Raw genomic sequence first — 20,458 nt, 5'->3', positions numbered from 1 at the left:
GAACTGGCCTGCAACCCAGGCATGTGCCCTGACTGGGAACTGAACCACGATTGTGTGGTTCACAGCCTGCATTCAATCCACTGAGCTACACCAGCCAGGGCGATAATCTCTATTTTTACTTCCAACTTTCAGACTTCATGAAGTTTACAATTTTCGGTAATAAAACCAAATTCAAAATTAAATACTGAATGTCACCGGTAGTATTATTACATCACTGGTCATCAAATGATGCTAAGGGAACGTTACTTGCATTTCAAAAATCCAAAAAGTTGCATAAACATCAAGAAGTATTTTCCTACCTTCCTGAATCAAATGAAGGGCCATCCGCAGAGCCACAGGCAAGCCATGTTCTGAGCTAACTCCAGTGGCTTCCCAAAGCCTCAGTAAGAGCACCACCCTCTGCCTCGCGGCCCCACAGCAACCCACTCCCTCAGCTTGCTACTCAGTCACTCACACAGACGCCCAGCCAAACTCTCCGACTTCATGTCAGGGTATCGGGGAAACAGAATGAAGTCACAAATGGTTTCACTATAAATCAAGGTTTCTACACATGGTAAACCTTCATGTCTAATAGAGACCTAAGCACTTTGCAGCATGAAATCCTTTTCTGCTGTTATACTCTATAAAGACTGTAAATTTGGTTACCTGAAATATTAATAGACAATTCTACAGTATGAAATAGTTATATTCTGGGCTTATGTACTTTAATTATTTATACTCATAACTGTAAAGAATTTTAAGATACTAAATTAAAAATCCTCAATTTAAAAAAAGTAGGGATGAAGAATCAGGGCTTCCTACCTGTAGCAACATTGTGCAGAATTCCAATGGATGCAGTATGATAAATTATATCATCACCATCATTTAAATAGTGAACATTATTTCTACAGTCTCTGCCTCGATAGCCAAAAACAAGCTCCAACACGAGGTCCTAGAATGATGAAAAAACCATTATACAATGCCTCATGTCCAAATATTCACTGTTTTTTATTGTATACAGCACTGGTGTCTTCCGACCAAAGAGAGGATGCATTCTGGATGTTTTACAAACTGCAAACACAGGATTAAGCTAGACATACTTCTTTATGTAACCTGTTTTGGACACATACATTCTCTACTTTTCTACATAAAGTTATAAAAACAAAAAGGGAACTGCAAGGTCAACCGATTCCAAGAATTTCACTTAAGTTTTCATGTGTTAAATAAACACTGAGGTATTTCTGTCCAAAAGGAGAATATTCTGATTTGTGTGAATTAGTCAAAATATCAGCATACAGAACTCAGTATGAATTACGGCCAAGTTTGTACTTTTAAGGATCCAGACGGTACACTGATATGGGTGCACAGAATGAAGTACACCTTCTCTGAGGTCTCATGCTGAAGTGTCCACCACTGCCCTTGACCTTGTGAGGCTGAGTGGGGTAGGGAGTGCCACAGTCACCCTCCCACAGCTTTAGTGCCTTGTTTTTGACCTGATTTACCAGTCTGCTTGCTGCTGCTGATACTGGGATGACGACGTGCCTGGGAGAAGCACAGGGTGTGAATCTAAACCTCAGACGTGACAGTTAAGCAATCAATTTTTACAACGAAACAAAAAGGATTATCATTCAATGTTTATTTTCATTAAAATAATGACAAGATTTGGGCATTTACAAAAAGAAAACAGAATGAACTCAGGATACATTTTCAAGTCAAGTGAACACTGGAGAATGGGTTTTTCTCACCTCGATGGGCCTCTTTTTCTTGCCAACATTGTTTGTCTGGAGTTTCTCTGGCTGCGGCGGCGCCCTGCTGACCGGGGGCCTGGAACAGGGAAGCAGGAATGAGGCAGGCACCCCCCGCGGGCACCTCACGGGGCCTCCCTCACCCACCATCCGGAGAGAAGTGTCTAACACACCTTCATAAAAGTCCACCCAATCTGTGTTGCTCACTACACTGTGCCCTCTGTATCTGGGTATCTTCTAAAACATGAAGGTAGAAAGAAAATATCAGAGCTCTTATTCATTTTACTTTTGATCTCTTTGGTGTACGTTTCCTAATGTAAATACTATACTAGTACAAGAGCAGACTGCTCATAAAAAACATACAAATGTTAGTCTCACATACTCACCCTTCCTGATGGGGTGCATTATCAACAAAGCCTGGATTACTGCTCTAAAGTATCTATATCACAGTACTTGACACATGGCGGGTTCTCAACAGATTCTTCTCGAACTGAAATTTGAAAATTTCTAGAACTCCCTATACTGTTGGCGACAAAAGTCCCGTCTGAGTTCAATCTGTACTCTCCCTGCAACTCTGTGCCTTTTACCTCCTCTTCTTCCGTGAGTCCCTAACACGGTTACGGCATCACCATCAGTCAGGCAAGACACCTTTGGTCACGAAGCACCCTAGGCTTTGGAACAGCTGGCTACTGCACGGACTGCCTCCAGCTTCTCCACTTCCCCCATCCTCACCACTCCCTAAACACCGACCGGCTTTCCCTCCACGGCAGTTCTCAGAAATCCAGGTCCTCCTTCTCTGTCCTTGCTACTATACTAGTTCAGCGTCATGTTCCGATAGGTATATCGAGTTCCCACTTTTGAATCATTTAAATGTGGAGGCTCTTACCTAACAACTTTAAAAAATTTTTTAACTCCAGACCATTTAGTTCTAACTTATATAACCATTATTCAAATGTTTAATAACCTTAACACTGAATCTGAATCAATCATTTATCAATTTCCCCCCTCCAAACTTTACGCTAATGTTCAATTTTTAAAAACTAAATCAGGAAATGATACACATTAACTTTCCTGTGAAAATGCCAACATTTATGAATAAGCCCATAAAAATAAAGGCATAACAATACATTTCTATTTTCAAACGATTTTCACATTATTTATCCATGAAAAGTAAATGAGGTGTGATACCTTGAACACGCAATACGAAGAAAGCGTGCCTTTCATGTGGAGCAGTGTGTGTGTGTGTGTGTGTGCGCAAGCACAACTGGTTGGTGGCACAAACATTAAATGCCCTTACAAGACTATATAGAGAATTTTTCAAATTACCATAAATTTTTTGGTTTCAAATCTTTTTTGTATACTTTTAAAAATGCATGTAATTAAATATCTCACTGAAATGTGTGATATCTGACTGCCAATATTTCCGCTAAGATCATTTTAGAGGCGGGTAAGCAGCCTGGGCTTTGCTTCCAAGTCACTTTGTTGAACTTTAGTCGATGCTGTCATTCAACAGCTTTTATGAAACAGGTAATTTTCATCTACACAATCCTGTGTAAATTAAGCATATTTTAATTTCTGTAAATGTAATTCATATAAGGTGTATTATTGCTTAAATATATACAGCTTGTAAAATTATACAGGTTAAATGGAGAGTATTAGAGAAGCAGTTACTTAGGTGTGTGAATCCAATAACTAAGATACTATTCATTTCAGAAATACTCATTTCAAAGGAGAAAAATGTGAAAAACTAATTGGAGGTAAAGAATACCAAGTGACATAGCTCATTAATGGGGCATAAAAAGAAGATAAAAAATACAAAATTAGGCTTCAAAGAACAGCAAAGACAGAGGATTACCTGGAACCTCTTTTTAGCAGCAGATAAAAAAGGGAAAAGATCAGAACACAGATTGAATTTAAAACACTTACAAAATCCTATAATAAAATATTTTTATAAATTTAATGCAGATAAACTTCACTGTATATATTAAAGACCTACTGTTTTTATCTATTACTGAATACAAGAAAAGGCTTAATGAAGTCACTCCATTAATGGCAGGGAAAGAAGAAAGAATGTGAAAAAGAAAAATGAATGAGAATTCAACATGTTCTGTGTTATAAACATTAAAACTTGACATTTTAGTTTTTCTTACTGGGCAATCAGAATTTCAAACAACATATTAGAGCTTATCTTTGTCTTTTTAAGAAAGGGCAATAAGCCCTGGCTGGTGTAGCTCAGTGGGTTGAGTGTGGGCCTGCGAACCACACGATCGCAGTTCAATTCCCAGTCAGGGCACATGCCTGGGTTGCAGGCCAGTTCCCAGCAGGGGACTCACGAGAGGCAACCATACATTGATGTTTCTCTCCTTCTCTCCTTCCCTTCCCCTCTATAGATAAATAAATAAAATCTTAAAAAAAAAAGAAAGGGCAATAAAACATTAACATCTAACTTAAAAGGCTGGTAACACGGGAGCTGCCATTAAAGAAACTGTTTGCAGTCCCAGCTCCCCTTAGTGTGACCCCGGAGTTCTGTCCCACTGAGCAGGCAGAGTGACTCATTCAGGACCCGTGTGGGATTTGGGATTTTGATCGCAAAGGAGGTAACTTTTAAAAAAGTGCCCTCAACAACATGACCAAACAGAATTGGAAGGGACCACACAAGTCATCTTGTCCATCCTCCCCACGAAACCAGGGGCCCTCTTTGCCTGTCTAGACCATCCCTGCAGAGCACCGGTGACAAGCGGTCATCTAAACTCTGCATGGACACTGCTGGTGACAGGGAGGGCATGAGCTGCTCATGTCCAAGGCAGCAATAATCTCTCCACTTAGTTTTTATTTTTAAACAAGTGATTCCTACCACAATGAACTACTCTGTGTGTGAAGTGGCCTTCCAACTCTCCTCCATCCTGTGCTTCCTTCTGGACCACAGTAAACAGTGCGCATCCCTTTAAAATGCCGAGACCAGTCCTAAATGACTACACCAGATCTGAGGCTACACCTGGACATTTTATTTGTTAAACTGGTGTTAACAGAAGCATGGGGGCCTTTTTAGAAATTGTATCTCACACTAGATTCATCTTCACACACATCACTCCCTGCAAAACAAAAAACAAAAAAAAAACGGTAATTGCTGCTGACTTCAAATGAAGGTGTGCCTAGTATTTGAATTTCTGTACAATCTGGTTTCGGCCCTGATTTTTTCATCTTTATCTTCCAGCATTTTCCTGATGGTACCTTTTATTTTTTTAAAGCATTCTTTATTTATTTATCTTTAGAGGGGAAGGAGAGAGGGAGAGAAACATCAATGTATGGTTGCCTTTCATGTGTCCCCTGCTGGGAGTTGGCCTGCAGGGAACTGGCCTGCAACCCAGGCATGTGCCCTGACTGGGAATCGAACCGAGAACCTCTGGTTCGCAGGCCTGTGATCAATCCACTGAGCTACAGCAGCCAGAGCTCTGATAGTACCTTTTAAAAAACTTCTAAACAAGCCTTGTCCACACTGTTCTCTTTCAGAAACTGAAGACATTTTGCTCTCACTAAAAGCAGCTACAGAAGTGCCCCAGAGTCCTTTCTCGCACATGTATTTGTACTGAACATACAAATACAGTCATTGCCCTATGTTAACGTTTTATAATTAATAAAGACATTAAACATGCATGAAGTGATACTGGCTTATAAGCTGAAAGTTCTTCCATGGATAAGAATATGTGGTGAACTGGTAGTTTTTATGAGTCTCTGAAACTCAGGGAAAAACTGAAACTATTTTGAGTACAGGAGTTTACGGAAAGTCATTTCTACACCAATGACCGTAAGAAAGACCCTGATGACAACACTCTCAGGCCGCATCAATAAAATGAAGCTCTGTCGTAGGGTCTGTCCTACCTGCTTCGTTGCCTGATCCTGTTATGACAAATGTGGTTCAACGTTGTGTAGGGAAAAGATATACTTTAAAATACTCTAAAGACAAAAAGTCAGTTTTTGAGTAAAGTATTTTCTCTTTACTTACCTTACTACCCCCTGCCTTCAAAAGGAGCAGAAGGGAAAAAATGCAAGAAACATATATGAAAACTAATGATGAAGAAAGTGTACCAGTTTAATAAACAAAATAAAACTAATATGACAACTTTTAAAGAAATAAGAAAGTACCAAATTTTATGTCTCATTGTTTTTAATATTTTTACTCAAAAATGTTAAAAATTTTATTGACAATAAACTAAATATGTAAGACCTACTTCACAAATATTTATAGAAAAAGAATAACAAAATTATTAAAGTCATTTAGGAAAAAATACCTGACAAAACGATCAACCAACTAGACTAGTAATCAAATTGTTATCAGAAAAATTTTCCTTTTAAGTGGATATTTGATAAATATTTAACTGTTTAGAAAGTATTTCATTTCATATTTAAGTGGCAATAATATATTTTTATTTAAGATATGAAAGCAATTATACGGAACATTTCCTCTCCTTACAAACATATTCAAAACTGGTAAAAAGATGGATCTGTTTATTTTTATTTCCTTTGATTCTTTCACTTCATGAAAAGGAAGACTCCCAACCAGGAACAACAGTACTGGCTGCTGCCTCAACGTTCTTAGAATAATTCAGTAGGCCGTATTATAATTTAAGAACAACATACAAGGTAATTTCAAAAGGAATTCTAAGAGGTTAGTGTGGAAAATGCAAGCCACTGCACAGATCACAACCACGGCACTGTCAGTCATTCGTCACAAGCAGCAAGTTGTTTTCATCTGTCAGAACTGGGTCACTTCAGTAATGGGGAAGAAAATGTGCGTGTTTTGCCATGAAAGATGGCCTACAGGTTAAAATGAGGTCCCACTGACACACCAAATTTATGTGGTAAATGATAATATTTTTCTTTAAAAATCAATATAATAAATGAAAAAGACTATAGGAACAGCAAGTTCCTTCTCCTTTATGAGACACTTTTCAGTTTCCACAACCTGGGAGAAGTAATTTTCTTTAAGTAATACCAAGCACAGTATTGCAGATATTCTGATTAGGAACACTGCATATTTAAATCTATTACTTTAATAAATATGTGCAGTGTTCATTACTTTGAATATGTAATTCCAGAAAGTGTTTCGGTTTTAACCAGAGCACTCCTCAGGTTACCCTGTAGTTCATTCCATGGGAGAGATGCCATTGGTAAAAACCCACTATCTAAACTCTTTATATACATTATGTCATTTAAACCTTGAAATACCCCATAAGCTAGAGCTATCATGATCATTTTACCCCCGAGGACACTGCGGCTCAACGAGGATGCACAGCGTTCCTAGAGCACACTCTGGTAGAGGAGAAAATGAGTATTTCAACCCATCTGTTTGAATGCAAACCCAGGCCTCGTGCACGGTACGACTCTGCCCTCTCCCGAGTCACTCCAGCCTTGGGTCCAATGCACATACTCAGATAACGGTTTGGTCAGCTTTCCTGAAACATATCTCTAGCTTCATACCGTGCCTCTTCATATGTGATGACAACACAGATTATCACCCGTGAAGTGACTCCCGTTGCCGCATTTGAAGTACACTCAACCCACGGGGCACCTGAAACACGCCGTGAGGCAGTCTCCACCTCACCCTCCACCCCAACCTCCACCCAGAACCTGCCTGGGAACTCTGGGGTGAACAGCTAGCCCCCTCTTCTCCATCACCGCCACGCCTCTCACCCCTCCAAAGCCTCCATCCTCTCCCAAGTATCAGACTGTCGGTGTAGCCCTAGGCCCTCTGCGACGCTTCCTCGCGCTGTCGTTTGCACTGGCCGAGCCCCCGAGCCCTTCAGCACCAGTCTACCACCCTCACCCACCGCACAGTCACCCGAATCGCCCACCAATTCTGTTCACTGTGGAGACACGCCCTTTCTTTAACTTTCCCCTCAAACATTCTTACGAACTTCTCACAATCCAGTTTTCCTTGTCATAGCTTTCTACACAACAGGTCACTGTCGTTTCCACCCCCGATTCCTTGCTCCTCACTGCTGCTCCCCATGAACTTGCCCCTCACCATGCCTTAAAACCTCTGCTTCTGAAACCCATGCCATTCACGGATCCACACGCCCCTTCGTTGGCTTCTATCTTTCCGAGTGATTTTTACAGCAGCGGGTTCACAGTTTCTCACTTGACCTGCCCCCAGCTCAGTTACTTTAGTTACCTCTCAGAAAATTATCTTGTACATGTCCTTACTTTTTATTTGCTGATTCTAGACAAAGACCAATAATTCCCATTAAAAACAAGCTATACCTTAAACTGCCTTTTTGGCAATTTTTTGAAATAATGATTTTCTATCCTTGATTAAAGGCACATGGCTCAACAGGCCTTTTCAAAATTTAGCATCTCTGTTCACATGCTTCCTAAAAAAGCACCTGATATTGGAGTCAATTTTTATTATCTCTCTCAACCCCAATGCGTATGTTTATAAAAGTTAGCAAATAAGACTCCTTTAATTGTATAGACTTTATTATGGCATCATTCCCTAAACGACCTTCAAAAACCAGCATCACCACCAAAAACTGTTTAAGGAAAAACATCTTTTCTAAGAGGGGCTGTGGATAGTGTGATGAAAGAGTGATACTGTTAGTTTTTGCAAAAACTCATTCAGTTAAACGGTACATTCCATTTTTAACAGTATCTTTTTCTTCATCTAGTTTTAAACTTGACTGTTACCTCTCATCGACTGAAGGTTCCTTCTGTTGCAAATGAGGCTTGGTTCCAAACATCGGACGAATGTTTGTTGAAAAGGCTCTGATGGTGTAACTGACCTCACTCTCCCTCATAACGTCACTGTCGTAGCCTATTGAAATATACAAATCACTTGCTGAGTGACAATGAAAGAGACCAAGTATGATTTTATAATTTGGATACAAGGATGTGCAACAATATGAAATAAGTTAAACTATATTAGAGGCAAATTATAAAACAAGATACAGCCAGTAACAATGACGTAGAAGAATATTTAATGATATGTAACGATGTTTTCAAAGTATTACTAAGTGATAACAGCAAATACAAAAAATAAGTTCAATATGATACCATTTTGTTAAAAACATGTTGGGTATATAAAATGTACATACCCTCATTAATAGACCTCAAAATGTTAACAGAGGTTGCCCCTGAGTGGTTAAATTATGGGTAATATATTTATTATTTATGTAAAATGTGTTTTCCAATTTTTCTATAATGAACCGGTATTACTGGTATATTAGGAATTATTTTAAAATGAGGTTAGATACTATTAATTTGTCAATAGTACTTATTTAAGGATGATTATCTTACACTTGTAGATAAAGAATATCTAAGTCATCAATACGTGACAGTCTGTTATTCCTGAGTCACGAAAGTAACTCTGGTGTTAAATAGACCAAATATACTGAGACCACCATTGTTCACACACAGTCACTATGTTTTAACTTGTGCCATTTAAACCAGCGGCACCATTGTTTTCTGATGTTAAAATACTGGAAGACAACACACCCCCGTCTTCTTCAGATTCCGCGTCGGACTCTTCGCTGTCCCAAGGCCCTTTCTCCCGACAGCCCTCTACTTCGTTTGTCCAGACCATTAAAGACATGTCCGCACCTCCCAAGGTAACCAACATGCTGTCGTCGTAAGTCCAGCGAACATTGGTGACGTGCACACTATGAGCCATGTACCTCTTAAACTTCCCACATTTTCCCTAAAGATAAAAAAGGTAAAGTGTTTTTGAGGAATTTCATCACCTGAAAACTTTGTTATGATTTTGAATTCCTTTCTTAACACATGATTAGGAATTAATCATTATAAATGCAACTACTGAAAAATGAGAAAACACTGAAATTCAGTAGAATTTAAAAATAAAAACTCCCAGTCTGGTGAGGGCAGAATTTCACTAGTACTTTCACGCATTTCTGGAAGTCAGCCTGGTGCTCTGCATCACGAGCCATTTCAGAATGTTCTGATCTTCCACTTCCCAATCCCCTTTCTACAGATCCACGCTGAAAAAAGGCTGTGTGTGCTGAAGTTGTTTATCACAGTGTTTACTAACAGCAGTGAGGAACTTTAAATATCTTAACAGCTCACAGGAGTAAGGCTAGCTAATTATAGCGTGTATCTGTGGAAGAGCATATAGCTACTAAAAACAATGGCTATGTACACATTGTTAAAAATAAAAACAATGATTTATAAATCAGAATATAAATATATATATGTTCAGGATGGCCCTATTAGCAAAATCATCAATCATTTTGGTATATGCCCATGTAAATACGTTTTATCTTAATCCATTAGTGTTTCTGTTTGCAAGCATCGCACATGAGAGTGTAGAGCCCTCGAGGAGCACACAGAAAGAACCCATGGACAAAGCCAAAGGCGGGTAGGATTGAGGGTGGGAAGTGGGGTGCATGGAAAATGGAGACAACTGTACTTGAACAACATACAAACAACTAGAATTAAAAAAAGAAAAATGAACGTTCTAGATACAGGCAACTTTTAAATTCAGAACACTAGCATTACCAGATTACAGAGATAAATTGCAGAGTAATGTATCATAAGCAGGTTTCTGATGGACATCTCTTCAAGGATGTTAATACAAGAAATGTTTTAAATATACGAAACGTAAGACTAGCTTAATCAGTGGGTACTTTGGGAGTGAAGACTCTGAAGAGTTAGCTGACATAACACGACGATCTGTCCACCAAACACCGCACGAAGGCAGTTTCCCAAAGAGTCTGGTTGCCACCACGAGGGGAAGGCGGAATCAGGGCCCAGTACCCCAGAACCTATTCTTAGGGCATTTATACCATTTAAAAGCTGGGGCTAAAGTTTCTGACTAATAAAATGTTTTACTGAAACACATTCTTATCACCTAAAGTTCTACCACTTATGTGTATCTAAAACAGATATGCTATTTTCTTGGGCACTTGAGTTGTTTATGAGAATTTTTAGATGTGTGTTTTTACTTTAGTGATGGTCTAAAATAGTGGTATGAGCAATTAAGAACACCATGAACTAAGTATCATAGATGATTTCAGAGCCCTGTTTCAAATTGACTCATGTCAGTGCCAAATTATAAATATGAATTGGGGACAATTAAGAACAAAGCATCTGGACTTGACACATGAATTTTACTTTTGTGATGTTTCCCAGTAGTTTGAATATAGGAAAGCATTAGAGAACCGAGTGATCACTCAGTAGCACAGACATACAGTACAGTAACTCCAAAGAATCTGTACACTTTGGTTTTAGCAAAATAACATCATTCATCACATTAAATCAATATCTAATTTTATAGGTGTTGCATTTATAACACTTACTTGATTAAAACAAAATTTAAAGCAGTAAATATGAAGTTTTTAATTTAAATATAAACTTTATATTTATTACTGATGGTATATAATGTAATTAAAAGAATATTAAGAATACTGAAATTATTTAATGTTAAGGCTATAAGGAACATTCCCTTTAAAGAGATATTTACATTACTCAATATTGAGGAACAATATACAATATAATATACAACTTAAGGCATGGAATCATAAATTATAATATTTCTAGATAAAAGCCATAAATGTGATGTCAAGAATAGGAAATATAATTCTAAACCTTTCAGGTTACAACTCTTACATGTAATATTCATATTTCACTGCTGTAGTGAAATAGCAATGAAAGGACATTACATAGTTTTGATTATAATCACTAGGAAAGTTAAAGAAACGGACGTACTTTAGCAGGGTATCTAAATAACTTCACAAATCCCAAATCATCCCCAGTAGCTAGAACCATTTTGTCGTTGGTGAGGCAACAGGCGGTCACATCCGTGACTTCTCCAATTACTGGCCAAATCCCCTCACAGCACAAACCAAGCACACCTGTCCATGATGCCCAACTGATTTTTTCTACCTAAAAAGAGAAAAAATGCTGTAAGTTTGTAATATCCAAACTAAAAATTAATAACTAAATCTTAATATTTTTCTTTGTAATTATATCTCATTAAATTTAAAAATCAGTTAAAAATTATGAGTTGTCTTAGTTTTGTAGCTTCCTAAGTTGTCCAGTTGCTGCAGAGAAACTATAACGTAACATTATTGAAGATTATAGATCCACAGTGTGTTCCAGATGATAAGCAAACAGTGGTAAGAAAGAAGAGGCCTATTCCTACTATTTGAATAATCAAAAAACTTGTTCCTACCCTTCACATCTAAATTTCTACTAATATATGATAGGCATGTTTTCCAAAAATCATCGTCGGAAATGACAGTCCCTTCCTTCTTAAGCTATTTTCATGTTACAATTTATTTAACCTCTCTGCCTCAGCCGTGTCATGTCAGAAATCGTTGCTAATGTCAGCCACAAAACTGAGCCCGTTTTTTTCCTTTTCTTTAAACAGGTATGTGCCAATAAGTACTTTAGGCATATGGGTCCCCAAAGATTTGGCCAACATGCTGTTCTAATCTTAGATGTCATGTCATCTACTTGCTTCTATTGTCCTTGAGGAAAGTAACTGGAGCATATAAGTAGACATACATGCAGTTTATTCCTTTTCTTTCTTTTTTAAATCCGCACCTAACGATATGCTTATGGATTTTAAAGAGAAAGGGAGGGAGAGAAACATTGATGTGAGAGAGAAACAACACGTTGACCGGTTGCCTCTCCTACACATCCCAACTGAGGACCGAACCCGCAACCCCACATGTGCCCTGATTGGGAATTCCAACCAGTGACTTTGTAGCTTATGGGACGATGCTCCAACTGAGCCACACGGGACAGGGCTTGTTCCTTTTCTTAGCACATTGTCTCTTCACCCATCTATGTAGCCTGAGCCAACAAAATAAATACCCAGAATGTGAACGATCTGAGAACAGGCTTCACGAGCAACTGCAGTTGGCACCAGGGTGGTTACACTTCCGGTCCTACCGACGACAGTGCTCGCGCTGCTGGCCACCTACCTCGGCACCGGGGACAGCTTGCCTCTTCCCTCTGGGGGCTTCGAAGAACAGCTGCTCCTTAGCACCGGTGTTGACTTGTAAAAGCTTTCCTTAAAAGGAAAGCGAAAGCATACACACATGTATAATCTTACATTAATAATTTCACAATCTTGAAATAGGAAACACTACAAGCATAACATGAAAACTTGAAATTCTAAAGAAAACAATTTATTAAAATTAACCTTTACTGTATAAAAATAGGAACCTTGTATGTTAAAAGAAAAACTGCAAGTAGCTAAAAATTACAAAAGTCTATGATAACAAATAATTTTAGAAATGCAAATTAAGAGGGAGAGGTACTTATTCGGCTAACCACGGCAAAAATTCAAAAAGATTTAACAGATCCCGCCGCTGCCATGGTGTGTGAACCCTGGTGTTGGGCACGTAACCTGAAACAGTCGTCTGGAAGGAGGTTCGGCATTTGAATAAAGCTTTCAAATGTGAAAAATTATATATATGTATATAAAATGCAAATACATATACATATAGTGTTATGTTTAACTTTTAAGGAAAAATTAAGCTTAAACATAAAAGCATTTTTTCTGCAGTCAACATGTATTAAGAGCATTTGATTTTGTTAACTCTGATATAATTAATTAAATATGTGGTTTAATTTTTGTATATGTATATACATAAAAACCATTTCTGTTGTTATACATATAAAAAATCCTAGAAACTAATGTTGGGAATTTTAAAATTTCATTCAACTGTACTTGGAGAAACTTTAATTTACAACACTAGATGTACAGAGATAAATATGTGAAACAAAAACCCTTAAAACACATTTATCCAAACTTACTAAATACTGTCACATGCCATGCATGCTGCTAGAACACGGGTGCTCATTAAATACTGTCTGTGATGCAAATGTGACGCAGTTTTAGGGAATGTATTTGTTGAACAATGGGGAAATCACTTTAAAATTCTCACTAACAAACCCATTTTACAAATTTTCAGTTACTCTTTATGTCAAGCTTTTCTGACAACAACCAGGACAAATGATTAAAAATTTTTGTATAATATTTAAATTAAATTACTTTACAAATTAAAGAATTTATATTTAATGTACTATAATTTGAATTATACTGGGAGAAATACAGAAAAGTCTAAACTCATGACATTCTTCTTCAATTGTGAGAGCAAGCAGTTGGAAAATAATCTTGAGGATAATGCTTTCCTTTCGCAATTCTCTTGAACGCTGTTGAATCACTTTCTGTTTCTCTACATTAGCAACACTAAGTCAAATGACACTGTTAGGAAACAGCGAGCTGTTTCAGGGCTCACCTCTGGCGTCCCAGTCAATGTGAGTGATGGGGCTTGCGGCCCCTTTGCACACGCCCACCCGCTTGCTGCTCGCCACGTGGTAGATGTCTGTGAAGCCGTCGTGGGACGCAACCGCGAGGTACTTTCCAGAACCTGGGGCAAGAAGGTATTTGCCTGAAACTTTCTACATTTAAAAATACTGTTTACACTGTACAACTGGAGTGAATTTCAGTAATATTTTTCAGAAGGAACTCAGTTGTTCTGTGAGTTTTAACAAGATATGTGTCAAACCCACAGACAGGGACAAGGTGTGTGGATCAACCATGGAGTGGGGGAGGGCTGGGAGAAGGGGGACAGAGGGAGAAAAACTGGGTCAATGTAACAGCATAAACAATAAAGTATTTTTATTTTTTAAAATATATTTTATTGATTATGCTATTACAGTTGTCCCATTCCCCGCCTCATTCCCCTACACCCTCCACACCCTCTCCCACCCACATTCCCCCACTTTAGTTCACGTCCATGTGTCTTAAGTTCTTTAGCTTCTACATTTCCCATACTATTCTTGCCCTCCCTGTTGGGAACCGCCCTGCCTGGTTTCAGGAATTGTACTCCCCCCCATGGCTAAGGCTGAGTAAGCGACCTCCAGAGTGCGGGCCACAGGAGACAAAGCTTGTCTCCGGCAGCAAGTGCTGCTTCTGCTTCTTCCCCTGCCCCCAAAGCAGGGTCGATGTCCATGGTGGGTACGACCCCTCAGAGAGGGGCAGCCTAGGCCAGACGCGATCACTTGGGAGGCCATCATGGAAGGACTCGGGGGGCTGTGACAAAGAGGGAGTGAAGGACCCATGTGCCCCCTGGCTATTGTGTCATAGCCTGAGTCCCCATTTCTGTCTGGGAGGAGCGCTGCCTGGCTCTAATCCACTTAAGCCTAAAAACCTATGATGGGGAAGGTGGTGCAGCCCTGTGCTGGAAAGGGTGGGTGTGGTGTAAATCAGGCATAAGGAAGAATATGTAAAAATTCTGTGAAACCTGCTTTGTTTAGAATGCTCTCATTTAATGATAAGGCTCCAAGCAAGAAGTTAGTTCCTCAAAGTTTTATGGCTCGTTAGCTATCTGACCCTGACAGAATAAGCCCTCATAGTTCTTTGAATGATACCTATTGTTTGATCCTTACCTGCATTCTTGTGCAAACGAACCCAGTAAGAGCCCCTTGAGCAGGGGGCTCTTGGCCCTTCCCCTTTGAGGGATCGGCCACCTTTCCTCCCCAAACAGATCACGTCTTGGTAGTTTCACTTTCATCCATGGCAGACTGGGGGACCTTGCAAGGAAAGTTGCCCCCACACCTCCCCCGGTCTATTTTCTACCTACCATCTATGCTTATTCTCTGTACCTTTTCCCCCCTCTCTCCTCCTCCCACTCCCCTGTTGCTAACCCTCCATGTGATCTCCATTTCTGTGGTTCTGCTCCTGTTCTAGTTGTTTCCTTAGTCTGCTTTTGTTTTAGGTGTGGTTGTTAATAACTGTGAGTTTGCTGTCCTTTCACTGTTCATATTTTTCATCTTCTTTTTCTTAGATAAGTCCCTTTAATATTTCATATAATAAGGGCTTAGTGATGGTGAACTCCTTTAACTTGACCTTATCTGAAAGGCGCTTTATCTGTCCTTCCATTCTAAATGAAAGTTTTGCTGGATAGAGCAATCTTGGATGTAGGTCTTTGGAGTTCATGACTTGGAATACTTCTTTCCAGCCCCTTCTTGTCTTTAAGGTCTCTTTTGAGAAATCAGCTGACAATCTGATGGGAACTCCTTTGTAGGTAACTGTCTCCTTATCTCGCTGCTTCTAGGATTCTCTCCTTCACTTTTATCTTGGCTAATGTAATGATGATGTGCCTTGGTGTGTTCCTTCTTGGGTCTACCTTCTTTGAGACTCTCTGAGCTTCCTGGATTTCCTGGAATTCTATTTCCTTTGCCAGATTGGGGAAGTTCTCCTTTATTATTTGTTCAAATAAGTTTTCCACTTGTTGCTGTTCCTCTTCTCCTTCTGGTACCCCTATAATTTGGATGTTGGAATGTTTAAAGATGTCCTGGAGGTTCCTAAGCCTCTTCTCAGTTTTTTGAATTCTTGTTTCTTCATTCTTTTCTGCTTGATTGTTTCTTTCTTCCTTCTGGTCCACACTCCATTGATTTGAGTCCCAGTTTTCTTCCCATCACTACTGGTTCCCTGTGCATTTACCTTCATTTCACTTGGTGTAGCCTTCATTTTTTCATCTAATTTGCAACCAAATTCAACCAGTTCTGTGAGCATCCTGATTGCCAGTGCTTTGAACTGTACATCCATAGGTTGGCTATCTCTTGGTCGCTTAGCTGTATCTGCCATGGAGCTTTGATCTGTTCTTCTGTTTCAGCCATTTTTTTGGTCTTGCCATGCCTGTTACATAGTAAGGGGCAGAGCCTTGGGAGATCAGCAGGGCGGAGCAACCCATGTTACTGGGTTGTGACGCTATATGTGAGGGCAAGGCCCGAGAGGGAAAAATGGCGTTTGCTCCGCTCTCTGTAGGATTTCAGCCCCTTCCACCACTTCCCCCAAGGAAACTGGTCCTTTCTGGTGCTGATTCCTGTGTGGGTGGGCTTGTGTGTTCTAGGACCCTGTGGGTCTCTCCAACAAACTCTCCTGTGAGGCTGGGAGTCTCTCCTGGCACCTCAACGCCCCCAGGCGTTTTCGATCGGTGTTTTGAGGCTTTATTTCCTGGCACTGGGACCCTGGGTTGCTACGTCTGTCTTGCTCCCCAGTCATCTGTGTGCGAATGTGGGACTGCCGCCCGGTCAGCCAGCTGCCTTGTGTGTGGTGACCCACTTCACAATCACTGCCTCACTGGGTCTGCCCGTTGGCACCCCATGCCCAGGGTCCGCCAGCTGCCATCTTGCGTGTCTGGGGTGCCTTGTGTGCCCAGTGTCACCGCTTCCTGTGCCACAACCCCTCTCTACTCGGCTGCCCAACTCCACCCGTCCTACTAGTCCAGATGAATGTGTATATTTCAGCTCCCTGGTTGTGCGACTTCCATACAGTTCAATTTTCTGTCAGTTCTGATTGTTATTTTGTCTCTAAATTTTTGTTGTCCTTATTTTGGTTGTGCAAGAAGGCACAGTGTGTCTACCTATGCCTCCATCTTGGCTGGAAGTCCCTATTGTACTCATAATAAAGTATTTTTAAAAAAGGAAATCTGATGAGGCAAGGATAATCAAGTTACCTGTACACAATAAAAATGACTTGTGCAAAGATATGTTTGTCACATGACACAAGAGAAGGTGACATTTAAAAGTATACTCTAATTAACAACGAAATAAGCTTTTTAGTGAACTATAGAGGAAAGCAAATGTCAAAAATTATATACAATGTAATTTTGAAACACTTTGCCTTTAACCAAAAAGTAAAAGCTCTCTAAATGTAGGAAAAGTAGAAGTAAACCAACGCAGGTAAACTGTGCCTTAACATTAGTTAATTCCTGTATTACAGTAGGCTCTGTTATAGATACTCAATACACAGAAATTCATGAGACAAAGTGTAACTTCAAAAGCACAAAAATTAAAGTGAAGACAATCCATCCAATCCCTTTACATTATAAATGAAGACACTGAAGCTCAGAGAAGTGCCTGGGCCCAGATCACACAGAAAATCTAGTGACACAACTGGCACTAAAGGTCCTTTGCCACTGATCTCACACAGGGCTTTTCCCTCTCACCACACTGCCTCTTCCAGCCAAACAGGTAGAATTCTGAGATAAAACAACAGCTAATAAAAATTACACACTGACAGGTTCACTCACTGGCAGATCCAAGTTAACAAGTGTGATTTCAATGGAGTCGTACCTGGTGAGAATCGAATATCCGAAATAACGTCTCTTCTGTGGTGAAAAGACACAAGGTCCTCGAGAGTGTCTGCATTTGTCAGTAGGAAGCTTCCGTCACTGAGCCCCACAGCTAACGCTCTCCCATCAGGAGAGAAGCAGCAGCACCGCCCACCTACCAGGGAAGGAGAGCGCGTGTCCTTCTTTATTAGGTGACTGTCTCTTATTAAAAACAAAGCGTGTTGAACAAACCTGTAATTTCAAAGAGGAGCCCTGTATTTATTGCACTCTCAAATCGACATTAAAAAGGAGCCAGAGATCCAGATAATAAAGTTTTTCACTGAAATCAGTGGTGTGGAATGCTAATAATTAATACAAACCTTTCTTCTCTGAAAGTCACAAAAGCAAGAACTGATATACTCACCTTAAGAAAATTAAAGTGTTGAAAAAGTGAGTTTTTAACATAAAAATCCAGTGACATACAGGGCAATTTTTCGAGGGGTAGCTACCTTTACAGTTTCCAGCCAACAAATCAGAAATTTAAGATATAAAGTCATCTGTAGAAAAACACTTTCAAATTTTAAAAAATATAAAAATAAGCAATTACTAGTTTCAGCTAGGAAGATCTATCAATACAAGTTTCAAACCCACACATAAAGAAACAATAATGTCACATTATTAACTTTTGAAAACAAGGGCAATGCTGCATTGGCAAACACACACAGAAACAGGCTTATCCTGACAGCAGGGATGCAGCAGGCAGGTTCAAAAACTCTGAAACTCCTGACATCTTAAGATGTAGCATATAACTTGCTGGATAAAAGGGATAAAGCATAATATTTGGATAGGGAGGGATGGGGTACAGCTGTTATACAATGAGAAGTTACAGGATGAATTGAGAACAAGTGGTCCTTTAATTATCAAACACACAATGGAAAAGTCTAGGATATAATTTCTGAGACTTAAGAGCAAGAGATGACAACCTGGAGCAGAGTGGCAGCATAAAGGTGATGAGAAATGGCAGGACTTGGATATATTTTTAAGATACAGCTGGCAAGACTTTGATGAACGGGGAGTGGACTAAGAAGACAAAAGTCAAGGCTGTGTTTCTGTTTGAATGGTGATGCCCTCTCGTGAGATGAGGAAAAATTAGAAGAGGTAGGAATGTTTGACTCTGCACCCATGAATAATCCAAATAAAGACATGGCTGAGCCGCTCTGCATATCAACACTTCTCTGAGGCCCCAGGGAGAAGAACAGGCTAGGGATATAAATATGGGATGTAAGAGCACACAGAGAGCAGTTACAGCCATGAAACTTCATAAGAAAGAACTTACTAATTTATTGCCTCTCAGCTCCAAATCTACCCCTCTTTTTCCTGCTACGTGATACTGGAGCTGAATGCTGTAGACTTTTTCCCTTTGCCAGCTGCCCTGACTTTGGCCAGGAGAAGTTGCTGAGGGGCCCTACCAGACAAAAGCTGAAGGAAGGGTCTTTTCTGGGGCACTGAAGGGGGTGTCTCTGCCACGGCAGCAGATCAGCCCCCTGCCAAGCTTCTTTTCCAATGGCAGGCTGTACCGTTCCTGTGGTGCCCACGCCCTCTCCAAGTAAGTCTGACTCTAAGCCTGAGGGAAGAAGGGAAGGGTCCCCCCTAAGTTCACGCATGGTCCACCTGTCCAGTGGGTGGTAGCGGCTTTCTGCAGCTGCTACTTCTATACCCATTAAGAATCTTCTTTTACCCAATAATCACCTTTTATTAGCTAACACTTCACATTAAATTTTTCCTGTTCGAATTACTGGGGTGGTTTCTGTCTCTTGACTGATATGGAATTGGTAGTGATGTGGTCATAGAAGACAGACCATTAAAGACCAGATCTCCGGAATTAGTTTAGTCACATCTTTGGGCTTGAGCACAATGCTAAGTCCTCAACAGTGGGACATGGGACGCTAGTAATGGGAGGAGATAACAGTCCGTTATCTCCTGCGGTTGATTAGTAAGTATCCACGGAAATAAGTGCGTGGAAGTCCAAGAGGCCGCTGTCCTTGACCATTTCAACAACAATGACTACAAAGTCTGCGTTATGTAACTGAGTGCACAGAACATGTACAGAAAGAAGTAGTAAGTTCTTAAACTCTCAGCACAAGTCACAGTCTGAATGGAGAGAGCCTCCATGGCAAATCTAAAAAACACTATGACAAGACTGATATTGCTGAAAATTAAATACAAAATCTAATTGTGTCAGTTTAAAATTTACAATGTAAAATCACAGTCTCACCAAGTGTCTTGTATGAAAGTTAGGCACTGACTGGGAAGACAGGGAACGTGGACACTTGGAGTGGGGACACCTGGCTGAAATCAGACGTAACCGAGAACCCTGAACTCACGTGGTGTTCCGGGTGTCCCCGGCCGGTACGGACAGCTTGCTCTCTCGTTTATGAGACTGGCTTTCTGAGGCAGGCGCCTTGGCAAAGGGACGACTAACCATCTGAGGAACCATCACCACCGCTCCTCTGCTGTCAGCAGCCCCCCGGCCTGGACGCAACCTCAGCCTGGACGCAACCTCAGCTTGGACTCAACCTCAGCACACTGTCGGGCAGAGGTTGGGGAACCTCACCATGAATGACCAGACAGCAAAGGTTTTCAGCTTTG

The 20,458-nt window shown here is 40.2% G+C and overlaps 1 protein-coding gene across 7 annotated transcripts in view; it reads right to left on the bottom strand.

Moving 5' to 3' along the window:
• EML5 (EMAP like 5) overlaps positions 1-20,458 on the bottom strand; it is a 125,868-nt gene that overhangs the window by 26,418 nt on the left and 78,992 nt on the right. For 3 of the 7 annotated variants that reach the window (XM_037031603.1, XM_037031606.1, XM_037031607.1), the window contains exons 22-31: positions 17,832-17,984; positions 13,988-14,119; positions 12,665-12,753; positions 11,442-11,618; positions 9,216-9,417; positions 8,409-8,535; positions 5,728-5,742; positions 3,580-3,588; positions 1,725-1,803; positions 802-931 (exon numbers count right to left, since the gene is read on the bottom strand). In XM_037031603.1, coding sequence (XP_036887498.1) covers positions 802-931; positions 1,725-1,803; positions 3,580-3,588; positions 5,728-5,742; positions 8,409-8,535; positions 9,216-9,417; positions 11,442-11,618; positions 12,665-12,753; positions 13,988-14,119; positions 17,832-17,984 — 1,113 coding nt within the window. Of the gene's footprint in view, positions 1-801; positions 932-1,724; positions 1,804-3,579; positions 3,589-5,727; positions 5,743-8,408; positions 8,536-9,215; positions 9,418-11,441; positions 11,619-12,664; positions 12,754-13,987; positions 14,120-17,831; positions 17,985-20,458 lie in introns of those variants that run through there. The other 4 variants (XM_037031604.1, XM_037031605.1, XM_037031608.1 and 1 more) reach the window with 2 other exon arrangements.

Source organism: Sturnira hondurensis, unplaced genomic scaffold (assembly GCF_014824575.4).
Source record: "Sturnira hondurensis isolate 20B ecotype Veracruz unplaced genomic scaffold, ASM1482457v3 Scaffold0021143, whole genome shotgun sequence".
In the NCBI taxonomy this organism is placed as follows: domain Eukaryota; kingdom Metazoa; phylum Chordata; class Mammalia; order Chiroptera; family Phyllostomidae; genus Sturnira; species Sturnira hondurensis.
The sequence above is the reverse complement of the archived record's forward strand: the minus strand, read 5'-3'. Positions and strand labels throughout refer to the sequence as shown.